This window comes from Primulina eburnea, chromosome 15 (genome assembly GCF_022965805.1).
Source record: "Primulina eburnea isolate SZY01 chromosome 15, ASM2296580v1, whole genome shotgun sequence".
Taxonomy (NCBI): Eukaryota; Viridiplantae; Streptophyta; class Magnoliopsida; order Lamiales; family Gesneriaceae; genus Primulina; species Primulina eburnea.
In genome coordinates, this window is record NC_133115.1 from 36,119,231 (window position 1) to 36,132,482 (window position 13,252).

At 36.9% G+C, this 13,252-nt stretch overlaps 2 protein-coding genes across 2 annotated transcripts; one reads left to right on the plus strand and one right to left on the minus strand.

Moving 5' to 3' along the window:
* The first annotated feature begins 3,150 nt into the window (after positions 1 to 3,150).
* LOC140815360 (E3 ubiquitin-protein ligase UPL5-like) lies at positions 3,151 to 7,871 on the plus strand. Its single transcript, XM_073174485.1, has 3 exons — positions 3,151 to 5,114; positions 6,725 to 7,314; positions 7,437 to 7,871. Exons 1-3 carry the CDS (start codon positions 3,419 to 3,421, stop codon positions 7,698 to 7,700), a joined length of 2,550 nt encoding a protein of 849 aa, XP_073030586.1. The 5' UTR covers positions 3,151 to 3,418; the 3' UTR covers positions 7,701 to 7,871.
* Positions 7,872 to 8,295: 424 nt separating this feature from the next.
* On the minus strand, positions 8,296 to 9,526 carry LOC140815361 (uncharacterized). Its single transcript, XM_073174486.1, has 2 exons — positions 9,342 to 9,526; positions 8,296 to 9,041 (listed from the first exon to the last, which is right to left on the minus strand). Exons 1-2 carry the CDS (start codon positions 9,354 to 9,356, stop codon positions 8,484 to 8,486), a joined length of 573 nt encoding a protein of 190 aa, XP_073030587.1. The 5' UTR covers positions 9,357 to 9,526; the 3' UTR covers positions 8,296 to 8,483.
* Between the last annotated feature and the right edge of the window lie 3,726 nt (positions 9,527 to 13,252).

The following is a 13,252-nucleotide window of genomic DNA, read 5'->3' on the forward strand; positions in this document are numbered from 1 at the left end:
TTCAGTATCTAAGCAAATCAATCGATGACTAGCGAATCAGCAGTCATTACATGCAGTGGCTATAAATCAATAGACTACAATCATAAATCTCATCAATTGCAAATATCAATGCAATAATTGAAAGTATGTGATTTAGGGAGACTCGAGTCAAACCTCACTCGAGTTGTGCAATCCCAACTCAACATTAATTTATACCTTTCTTCCTTATACTCTGACTCTGTCGAAGTCTCGAACTCAAAGCCTGTCAATACTCAATCTGACAATAACAATATCGAGGAGTATACTATCAATACCCGTTCAAATCAATACTGGATATAAACAGAATTCAATCAAATTCTGTTTCAACGGCATAACATCATAATCTCAATATATCCATCAATACCATATCAGTCAGATATCAATTCCAACATCTCATAATCAATAACAACTCAATTCTGATATCAATTCTCAATCAACTCAACTCTAAAAATCATAACAATTTCATATGGTATTTTTTTCTCAGTCCGGTTTCGATTATACGATGTCTAATATGACAAGAACATCATATATGAATCATATCAGATTCTGACAATACCATAATTTCAAATCATATCAAAACGTAGCAAAACTTACGTCCAGTTGTAGCCTACGTTGATAGGAACACAGTACCAAAGTCGGATTCAAAATCGGATAGACGGATTTCTCAGAAAAGGCGTAAGGATTTTTCTTAAACCTCCCTCGACCCTTTCTCCGTTTTCTTCTGAAAGAATTGAACGTATATATGCATATATATATATATATATATATATATATATATATATATATATATATATATATATATATATATCAAATTGGTCGGTTAAAGAAACGTGGCTTGTTTCCTTGAATTTCGGTCGGCGCTCGGGTGGTAATAAACTACCGCTCGAGCGCGGCGTTCTCTGTCCGATTCCTTTCGGGTTACACATTGGCGCTCGGGAGGTCACAAACTACCGCCTGGGCGCCACTTCTTCTGCCCGAACATGCTCCCAATGAACATTGGCGCTCGAGCGGTCATTTTCTACCGCTCGGGCGCCACTAGTTCTGTCCAAAATTGCACTCTTCATCTATTTGGCCCCGTTCGGTCTCGGCATAATGCATCTATAATCATATCAGATTACGTTAATCATCTCAGATTATGTTAATCAAATTATTGGACATTACAACTATGCCTTCAAGACTTCCTATTTATTAACTCAATGTGTGATTAACTTTAGTTAAAAAAATTTATTACACAAATAAAAACTTACCGGCAATTTTTATGGACTAATTATACTAATAACATCTTAAAGATGATATAGAATTGCACTTATTTACATAAATGTCAATTGTGCGACAATAGTTTAAAAAATATGAGTGAGTCTCATGTGAGACCGTCTCACGGATCATAATCCGTGAGACGGGTCAACCCTACCCATATTCACAATAAAAAGTAATACTCTTAGCATAAAAAGTAATACTTTTTCATGGGTGACCCAAATAAGAGATCCGTCTCACAACTACGACCCGTGAGACCGTCTCACACAAGTTTTTGCCAAAAAATATTTGCTCGACACATAAATTTTTGTTGCCACATAAAAAATTTACTCGACATTAATTCGAACCATTTATTTATAAGACTTATATATACATATACATATATATATGTATGTATGTATGTATGTATATATATGTGTGTGTGTAATAATGTGACGCAAAGATCAAATATTCAACTTTCCTACTAACTCGAACATTTGTTAACACAATTCAAACAATTATTTAATAGGACATGTGTAAAGATTTGATTCCTTTTTTTTTACATATTCTGTCGTTATTAATTGTTTTAATATTTCTGGATTCATGCATGGTCGTGCACCACTAATTCTAATTTCTAATGATCGTAAAAATATTTGTAGTTTAGTACAAGAAAAATAATAAAATTAAAACTTGATTTTTAAATAAACTACACAAAAATGTAAGCTCCAACGTAAATAGTGCCAAATCCGGCCCCAAGGTATCTAACATGCTATAAATAAAAAACTAAATGAATGAAATATAAAAACTTACTAAACTTAAACCAAGAACAAAAAATCAAAGATACAATGTCCCTGACAAAATGGGAAATCTAAATTACTAGGGCTTTACCTTTTATGTTTTAATCTTTTTATTTATTATCTTTGTTTAAAATTTTTTAAAGTAATAAAACTAATAATATAAAAAAAAAATTAGGGGGCATTTTCTCAACGGGAAATCCACGTTAAAGAAAATCACCGAGTCTCGTGCATAAGAGTAAGTTGAATTAAACCCAGAATGGAGATGAGAAACAAAATCTGTACGTGTTTAGAATATAAATAAAATCTCAAATTAATGTTTTATTGCAAACCATAACCAGAATATTCCTCAAACGCAGCTAGTCCTCTTCGAGCCCCTCGCTCCTGGACAACGGCCGTGTATTGCTTGGACGCAAAGCCATCCATCACCTGAATCAAAACCATGCATGTAACTTGATTGAGCAAATTAAATAAAACTTTAACAACGTTCGCTGAAACCTCAACTTGCTGTCTGTATGTTTGTTGTATTGGTCGACTGCGAAATTCCCAATATTTACGATCTTAGGGGATCCTCGACTGTTAGGTTCGTGGTAAGTCCCCGCCATCGTTGATATCTTCTATAACGTCTCGAAGTTTTTCAGGCCACCATAGATATTGAAAACAATGAAGGCCACCAGCAAGATTTCGATGAGAATTATGTCGAGTTCAGAGGTCATTTGAGTTTTTTGTGTGATCAGGTGAAGTATGAATTTTAGGATGGTTCTTATAATTTGCCTAGTCTTATTTATTTTCCGATTCTAATTTCTTGAATTTTGGAGATATTTGGTATGATCAAGAAAATCCCTTTCATCTTCTCACCATTGTTTGACTAAAATACCATATGATCAAGCATTTTGAGTAATAACAAGGGCTGGATTCTCTACGCACAATATGTGTATATATTATATGAAATTTTGATATAAAAATATAACTTTGTTCTTAATTTAATATTTGAGTTTTTATTCTGTAATAATAATAATATATTTATAATATATTATGTATATATATTTTTTGAAAAAGTATCTAAACAAATAACGATATTGTCAACTGTGAAAAGGGTGTCGAGAGAGGAGGAAAGTATCCGCGGGAATGAATATCTAATTCAGTAATTTCGACGCCCATCAATACATACTGCCACACCCAGCCAAACCCCCGCCTTCGTCACTCACCTGTTTTCACACACTGAAAACAAACACACTGGTTTCCTTCTTATTCTTCGGCAAATTCTCCGCACGCAGGCTGCGAAAGAGGTGATTTTTCTTACTGTGACGGACGGGGTTCGGATTCCATGGGCACAGGCCCACCGTGAAAACCCCCCTCGTTCTTGCCCTCAAATGTCGTCGTCTCTCTCTAAGCGCAAGCTTGACGATTATGCAGACAACGTCTTTTTCTTCGTAAACCCTACAAGGATGAGAAAGGACCAGACCATCCTCCCCTCGTCCTCCGATTCCGCCCACTCCTCCCGCACCCGATCATCCCCCGACGACTCCACCCGCCTCCAATTCTTTGTCCGTATGCTTACCGACCGAACCCTTGTGCTCCATGCGCAGTGCACCGACACCATCAAAACGATTCATGAGAAAATCCAGTCGATCACCGGTTTGCCCATCATCGAACAACGACTCATTTACCGTGGCAAGCAGTTGCAGTGGGAACAGACTTTGACTGAATGCGAGGTACAAAAAGATGCAAGTTTGAATTTGGTTGGCCGGATGCGGAGCACCGAGCACCCCCAGGCCTGGCAGCTAATCAACGATGTCGTTTCTTTGATTTTCTTTCTCTACAAGAACAATCCTCCGACACCCATTCTTTCGGTGCCTCGCCCAAAAACTGTGAAATCGATGCTCCTGGAATTCTTGACTATGACGCCGCAACCAGACTCCGACCAAGCCTATGGACACCTGCAGATTTTTACTGCATCCTCTGCTCCAGCTGCGCTTGTGATGCTCTATATGTCTTGTCATAAACCTAATAGGGATGCTGCGGAAGATGCCATCAGACAGTTTATTAGTTCCAGTAAGAATGTTTTGCCTAAGCATACATATCATCAATGCGTTCCCATAATTTTGGACTTCTGTAAGTTGTTGAGTTTGGCGGCTGGAACTGATGATCCCTTGTATGTATTATGTCGAGGTAGTTTGGCAGCCATAGTGGAATGCATCGAAATAGGAGAAAACAAGGGATTGATTGGACTTCCTGACCTATTCCCTTTCGTTAGCGAGTTAGCGGCCAAGCTGTTGCGTGATTTGTCTTTGAGTATGGGATCGAACTCATTTGTGGGCCCTTCTTTTAGTGATGTGAAGGATTTCGCAGCAATTGTGGTTCCTGTGAGCAATGAGATCACGAGGCATGATGGCTATTGTGGCCCTATTAAAGTTCCCTTGTGTGTGGAGCTCCATAATTTCCCAGTGTGTTACGCTAAGGAGATTGCTCTTTTGCATGGGATTTTTGTTGACTTGTTGAGGAAAATGGATAAGTGCTTGAGTAAAGTTGAGGAGCATGTGGACTTGGTGATGAAACAGGACGGTGAGACTCTTTTCTTTGGATGGTGCCAATACCTAGCTATTCTGAAGGAGCTTAATTGTATTTCAAAAGTTTTCTTTGATGGCGTAGAGGAGTTTTGGGAGATCATGAAACATAGGAAGAGAGCCTTGTGTTATCTCATTGTTAAGTTTGCCAAGAGAAGTGACGATCATAAGTGGATTCTTGAGCGTAAGGAGGTAACCAATTTTGAGGCGAGGCGGCATTTAGCAATGATGATGCTTCCTGATGTGAAGGATGAATATGAGGAGATGCATGAGATGCTCATCGACCGAATGCATTTGTTGTCAGAATCATTTGAGTACATTGCAAATGCAGATGCTGAGTTTTTACATGCTGGTTTATTCATGGAGTTTAAGAATGAGGAGGCAACAGGTCCTGGTGTACTACGAGAGTGGTTTTTCTTGGTATGCCAAGCGATATTCAACCCACAAAATGCTCTCTTTTTGGCTTGCCCCAACGATCGTCGAAGGTTCTTTCCAAATCCAGGCATGTCTTTGCTCACTCAAAGCACGGGGTTTCTTGGTGATTTATAGCGCTATTTGTTTATTCCCGACTTTGACGCATCTGTCAATACTCAATAGTTGAAATTTAGATATAGATAGCTAGTAAGTAGTAAATGGCAGCACATTAGAGCTATTTAACGTCGCATTGTTTACTTCTCACACTTTATTCAAGCTAATTATCATTGACAAATCATTTTAATTGCATTTAGAATAACGAAGTGAGCAGAGAGCGAGTACCTATTTTCTGAACTTTCAAGGTTGTGGGCTGTTGGATTAGTTTGATATAAAATCAGGACGTCCGATCCTTGTTATAACTGGGGGTATAGGAAATCATGTGAGAACACCTTGGGTACCTGATGAACATGAAAGAAAATGTAGCGAATAGCTCTCTACCTGAGATATACAGACCATAACAGAAGAAAATCCTCTGAAGTAACTATGCAAGACAATTCCAATCTTGAGCTTTGGGGTTTTGAGGGAGCACTGAGGGTCAAGATTGTGCTGTTACACTGTGCAACCCAATTCATTATACGGGCATTGTGGAGGAAAAAGTAGTCACTCGAGTCAGTGGAAGAAGTCATATGGACATAAATTTCGATATTTTGAAAGGCAAATAGGTGCAATCACGATTAGTTTTTTTTTTTTTTTTTATTTCAGTTCGATTATGCTCTTTGGCTTCTATTGTGGTTGAATCACTAAACTGTGGAACATTTTTCTTGTAATTTAATTTGAACATGCCTTATCAAGTTAAGTCAATTTAAGCCAGTGTCCACTATTTCATATGTATAATCTTTTCCCTTTATTGATACTCGTTGACGTAGATGTCGATTTCTCGCTGTCTGTGACAATTTTTGGCTTGCAGATCGGGTTGATCAGATATACACTTTAACTCATCATTTTTTTGGCATTCATGCTTTGCTTTTTCTTTTTACAAGCATTCTCACGGGTGACACCTCTTCAAATTCATATTCTTAAAAAAATTGGTTTTATGTAAAATGATTTGTAAATTCGTTTATGAATGCTTAGAAGTTGCATCTCTGTTATGTAGAAGGCGTACCTTCTGTTGTCATAAGATCTCACATATTCGGAACTCCCCATGTGACATGGTTAGAGCATACCATATGTTTTTAGATGCTTCAAATTATCATAAATCAGCACATGTTCTGTTCATCACAATTTACAGTTTCAACTACATTAGATTCTGAAAATTGTAATTTATGTTACATCATTTCACAATGTCTAGCAGATTTTTAGTTCAGCTTATCAAGATTGTGTGCAACAATTTGACATTCAGTGATCTTGTATGGTTTGCCCAAGGGTGGTAGCAGCACTACCAATTTTGTATCTGACATTACCCCCATTGCTCTTTCTATCGACATTACCCCCCCCCCCCCCCAATTTTGTTTCCTGTTTCTACATCATCCTTTCATGCTTTGGACATCAAATTGTCTCTCTTCATTTGTGACATACTCTGAATTTATGCCTGAACAGGTTGGAAAGTTATTTTAGAATGTGCGATTCTTTTGTTTAGATAAATTCATGATAAGACTGCTAATTTCTACTCTATGCGTTGTTTTTTTTCTAAAATTGCAGCATCTAGGATGAATCCTTTGCACCTCAAATATTTTCGCTTCTCTGGCAGGGTAATTGCCTTGGCCTTGATGCACAAAGTACAAGTTGGCATAGTGTTTGATCGAGTATTCTTTTTGCTATTGGCTGGATATTGTATTACATTAGAAGATATTCGAGATGCAGATCCCTATTTGTATAGTAGCTGCAAGAAAATTTTGGAGATGGATGCTGAGGCTGTCGATCATGATGCTTTGGGTCTAACCTTTGTTCATGAAATCGAGGAACTGGGATCAATGAAGATTGTTGAGCTGTGCCCTGGTGGGAAAAGCTTGGTTGTGGATAGTAAAAACAGGGAGCATTATGTTGACTCTCTAATTCGACATCGCTTTGTTGTAGCTATTTCTGAACAGGTAGCAAATTTTGCTCAAGGTTTCGCTGATATAATGAGTTCTCGGCAGCTCCAGAGATCTTTCTTCTACTGCTTGGAACCGGAAGATCTTGACAGGATGCTGTATGGCAGTGAAACTGCAATTTCTATAGATGATTGGAAAGCAAATACAGATTATCATGGCTTCAAAGAAACGGATTTTCAGATAACCTGGTTTTGGAAGGTAGGTACCCCCCCCCCCCCCCCTGTTCTTGTACGGGTCAAGAATGTGTATGTACTAAAAGTTTCTCATGTACTTGCAGTCTCTTATTGTTCAAGTGATATAACTAAATTTCATTCCTTCAGATTGTCGATCGTATGTCGGCAGAGCAGAAAAAGGTTCTCCTCTTCTTCTGGACCTCTATAAAGTATTTACCAATTGAAGGTTTCAGCGGTTTGGCTTCTCGACTTTACATCTATAAGACATCTGAGTCATTTGATAGGCTTCCTTCCTCGCACACATGCTTTTACAGGTTATGCTTCCCTGTTTACCCTTCAATGACCATGATGCGTGATCGTCTTCATGTTATTACTCAAGACCATGTAGGTTGCAGCTTCGGAACTTGGTGAGATCGAGCTGCAATTTTTGATACTGTGCTTGCATCTGCAGATAAAGCTTTGTATTTAGTTTGTACATGATAGATATAACTCTTTTAACTAATTTCGAACTAGGGTCTAGTTGATGCATCACAATGTTGTTCTTGAATCTTTTCTTTGGTAAAAGATTGTTAATTTCTCTTTTGTCTACTGTTGATATGGGATAGTATGCAGGTCGACTATGACACAAGGTTTCTATAGCATTTTGAGATTCGTATTCTTTAGGATGTATCTATCTCACTATCTTTTTGTCGAACATCCCTTCAGTGATATGGCTACCCCATTTTTTGTTTATGCTGTGTTGTGGAACTAACTAGTTGCCTTTTTAGTTGTCAGAGAAAATGTCGATTTTGCTTCCTTGGGGTTAACAAGATTTTACACAACATTAATATATCATCCATGTAAACAATTTTTTTAAATTTAAATATATGGATGACGTTGCATCAAATTATAAGCAGGCAAGTTTAATCCAGAAAAAAGAAATGGCACATTTCATGACTTTCCATCACCCGATAAATATTTTGGACAGTCGATGCATGTGCGTGCACCAACGTTCTTTTGTAAGGTGTTGGGACCCAAAAAAGGCTTCAAATAGATTTCCGATTTAAAACCAATACACGAAGTACTGTTTTCCTTATATCAAACCAGAAATAAATTACAAATGGAAGAAATGCAAAAAAAACAGATAACAAACTTAAACCAACTTCGCCCTGCAGCCCGGAAGGATCCAACTTCCCACTTCATATATTTGACATCTCACTCTTCAGTTTTCTCAGCTGGAACAACCACTTCCTCCACTGCTTCAACCGTGGCTGCTGAATCATCTGCCTGAGCTGGAGCCTCTGGCTCAGCCTCAGCAGCTGGCTCGACGGTGGCTTCTCCTTGAGTCTCCTCAACAGCAGCCGGCTCCACCACCAATGGAACAGGGGTTTTCTCCGCAGGCTTTTCGGTCGGAACAACTTCAGCCACAACTTCTACGTGAGTCTCCAAAACGGCAACCGGCTTTGCCACCACTGCGACAGCTGTTTCGTCCCCAGAGATTTCGGTTGGAACTTCATCTGCCACAACCACAGCTTCTTCGTGAGTCTCCTTAACAGTAACCGGCTCTGCCACCACTGGAACAGCTGTTTCATCTGCAGACTTTTCTGTTGGAACTTCTTTGGCTTGTTCATCTGCCACGTCTTTATCAGGTTCTGCTTCAGGAGCAGCTGGTTTCCCCACCGCTGTTGACACATCTTCGGTTTCTGTTACTTCCATTGCTGGTGCTTCCTCCGTTGGGACGGACTTTGAAACTGGGACCGGAAGAGACTCCACCTGCATAGACATCAATATAGTTGTCCGTGAATTACATAAAGGCAACTCAAAAGAAAATATGATCATATGACAAACCCTAGCATTATTTTCTTATCAATAAAGATCCCAATCTGAATTGGTATTCCCGCTTTGCATGCATATGATTTGATCATATAAACAGCGTATGCAACTATAATATGCTCTTAAATTAATGAGATCAAGATTCAAGATCATGTTCATGAACTACTGAATCCTAGCACGGATGCAAACTTAATCAAAGGTATATCAATTCAAATGGCAAAAAAGTTTGAAATTTCATACCTGGCCTGTAGCCATTGTGCTTTTGGTAAGTGTTTCAAAAGAATGGGAGGAATAGAAGATGGTAAAGGTAAGAGAAGAGATGGAACGCAGTAGCTTTGTTTGTGATTTGGTGATATGAAACAATGGGTCTGTGGGGGTATTTATAGGGGTTATAAATACCAATACTATAAATTAAATAATTACAGAGAGATCGGAGAAGCTAATCTTATAGTGAATTCCTTTGCTCATATCAATCTTTTAGTAATTACTATTTTTTTTATGTTAGACATCTCATCTTTGTTGTGGATAGATTATGATATATTATAATACAGAGGGAAGGGTGCTTTTGAATAGGCAAATACACATGGGTCGAGGCCAAATCACTTTACCCTAGCTAGGCTTTTCACGTCCCATTATTTTCTTGAATAGCTATATTTTGGAGTGAGTCTATGTTACATCAAGAGATTTATTCTCGATTTTATTTTTTTTAAGATGATCAGTCAATCAGTCTATGTCACATCAAGAGATTTATTCTCGATTTTATTTTTTTTAAGATGATCAGTCAATCATTTCATTTTCAAACAAAAAAATCGAGATACATCAATATTTTTTTCATTTTACAACGATGGATGATCATATTATGTAACATAGAGTCACCTCTATATTCTATGAATGTTTTGTGAGGTATGGCATGTGGGCCATTGATTTTTTAGGACATAGAATAAAAATATATGTCGATATTTTCTATATTGGCTTTTGTTTAACATATCAGTTTGGATGAAAGTATGAATTATGTTTGCAGTGGTAGCATGAATCTCATCATTTAAAAAATTATCTTTAAATAATAAGATAATTTAATTTTGTGTTTGATACAGAAAATATAAGAAGTTGTAAGAGAATAAAATGTATTACGTGATATTTTTCTTAAAAAAATTGTCGAAAGGTGGGCTATCAAATCAATTGTCTGACGTGGTGTCGCCATTCGGTATTAAATCTTCTTGTGGGACCCGATGGATGCTTTAAAGGTTGTACACCTCGTGACGCCTCACTAGCGCCCAGTCAGACTAAAGTCATCGTCTGCACAAAGGCCCCACCTCAAATATATTCCGGCTGTGTTTGTATGCTAACGATCCAAATTAGGCCGAACAGTATCAGGTTTGAGCTTGGCTCGTTTAAATTAATTCAAGTTCGAGCTCGAGCTTGATTCGAGCTTTTATCATCTGGCTTGAGTTTGACTCGTTTAAGATTGATAGAGCTCGAGCTCAAACTCGAGCTTTATTCGAGCTTTTATCATCAGGCTAGAATTCGACTTGTCTTGAAATTACTAAACTTGTGAAAAGCTCGAGTTCGACTCGTTAAAAGCTCATTTATCATGTTAATCAAGCCGGGCTCGAGCTTGGTTTATTAATTGCTCGTTTATCATATTTAACAAGCATGACTTGAGCTCGGCTCGTTTTCGAGCTCGTAAAACATACAATTGAGCTCGAATTTGAGTTTGATTGGAGCTTGTTAAAATTAAATATATGTATGAACTAATTTTATATTAGACATACAAGTTTAACTTTTATTAGTACTAATATTTTTATTTGTCAATTCAATAAATGATTCAAGCTCGAGCTGACGAGCCACCTAAACGAGCCGAGTTCGAGCTCACGAGCCGAATACGCTTAAACTTGAGCTTGGTTTGATTAAGTTGTCGAGCTCAAAATCGAGATTGAGCTTGGTTTGATATGATTAACAATTGAGCTTGGTTTGATATGATTAACAAACGAACTCAAACAAACTTTTTATCGAGCCGAACTCCGAATAGCTCGCGAACGGTTTGATTTGTTTACATCCCTAGCTGTGCACTCTTTTAATTATATATAATATTGATAAATTTTGTTTTTTATTGTTTTTATTTTTTATGTTTTGTAAGCAATTTTTTTGTATTTTTAATTTTTTTAAAACGTAGTATTGACGTGATATTGATATAACATAAATGTGATGTTGACATATACAAAATAATATTACCACTTCTGATAATATATAAATAAAATTATAAAAAAATCGAATGATACATAACTAAAATTGAAATATGATATAAAAAAACCTAAATCGCCATTTTCCATGTTATATAAAATATATATAAAAAAATTGTCTCGAAAGAATGATAAAAATTGAATCGTAACATTGGAGATGATACGACAGAGTAGTAGCAAACTGGGCGAATGTATGTTATGTCCTCTGTCTCTTGCTATGTGAAGATTAAAAAAAAAAAATTGATTGGAATTGTCATATTGAGATTTGTTGGTATCGAGCTCGAGCTCGTTGATCGTAGATAATTTTCTTAGTTTATTTAAATAAATTTAATAGTTTTTTTTTTGCAATTTATTTAATCAAGATAAATAAATCTCGGATCAATACTTCAAATCTTGTCAATGATACAAATAAGAAGGAAGTTGGTGAAAAATTCTCAATCAAAACATTTATTTGGGTTCACTCTCTACTCACAAAATTATGGTACTATGTCATACAAAATATGGTACACTTCATGTGGAAATGTGGTGTACTTCATGTAAAAATGTTGTACTAAAAAGTACTCAGAGACTGAGCACAAAAAAAATCGACGACTGGAAATTGAAAATCAATTTCTCGTACAAATAATTACATTATATTTTTATTAATTTTGTAATAAGAAACTGTAACATAGTTGTACTAAAAAAAAGTTGATTGAAATCTAAAAGAATGGGCGGTGGATGGACCCATGGCTTTGTCGTGGCAGGAGCCACTCATATGATGCCGTGTGTGACTTCGTTTCTATCAGATCTGACGTGCTATCTCCCCTCCACTTGAATGAAAATAAATGAATTTCAATGTGGTGCTCGATTTAAGTTTCGATGTGATCTAGGTAATTAATTATTACATTTAACAAATATCGATTAACCAATTAATAATTATAATTAGTACCACAATGTTCGATTCTCCAGCTTGCATAAGATCTTGTGGAGGTTAGAAAAAATATTCTCGCAGCAATTTTCAGTAAAAATATATTACAGATGAAACTTGGAATCGTACCAGCTTCATGTATCTTTCCTAAAATATTGTTTAATACGATGTTCGATATTTTTTGTTGCATTGAGTGAAATTTCTAGTGTTTGAGACAGTTAAATGCTGTTGTCGGACATGGGATATAATTTTTCCTTAGCGTAACACTTCAGTACTAGAGTATTATAATATACATCGTTTTGATTCAATGTTGAACTCCTTGACGTTTTAGTCTATCATGTTTGTCAAAACTACTTGAAACCAAGTCATTGATATTCATATAGATACCTCGATAAGAGCCCAAATTATCATTGAACTCGGACGTGGGAGTAGAAATTGAGGTAAGGTCAGCCCAGAATTGGTCCGGAGTGTCTTGAGGTGGGAGTTAGCCTCGATAATTTCAACGCATACCCTAAATCACAAGTGATACTTCTGTCACATAGCCACCTGGAAAACTCGTTCAGATAAGGATTTAGTACTTTGTTCCTATCAGCCCGGATTGTCATTAGTCTGGGTAGCTTATCAGATCGTTACAGGTTTACGCAAGCTCATATCTTTATCCGAGCATATGCAACGTAAGAGGACCTAAGCCAAAATGAACGTGGACCTTGTCAAACGAATATCCAGGGAGTCATTCTTATCTCACGTTAGCACCAGGGGCGGAGTCATTTGCTTGTTTACCCGGGCTTTAGCCCGGTTGAATATGTAAATTTTATATAATTTTGGAATAATATGATATTAGTTCGAGTAAATCAATTTAAAATACTAAAAAATTTTAGAGTTTAAAATTTTAGCTCGGACAGAGTCATATTTCTGACTCCGCCACTGGTTAGCACATTTTGCAAAAATCATAACATGAGCCACATTCCCACACTATGGCCACTACCCGAACATCTCGTGATTGT

Coding starts and splice junctions, on each gene's coding strand:
- LOC140815360 (XM_073174485.1), top strand. CDS start 3,419: ATGTCGTCGTCTCTCTCTAAGCGCAAGCTTGACGATTATGCAGACAAC. Junction 5,115..6,724: donor AAGGTTCTTTCCAAATCCAG/GCATGTCTTTGC, acceptor CTAAAATTGCAG/CATCTAGGATGAATCCTTTG. Junction 7,315..7,436: donor AGATAACCTGGTTTTGGAAG/GTAGGTACCCCC, acceptor TCATTCCTTCAG/ATTGTCGATCGTATGTCGGC.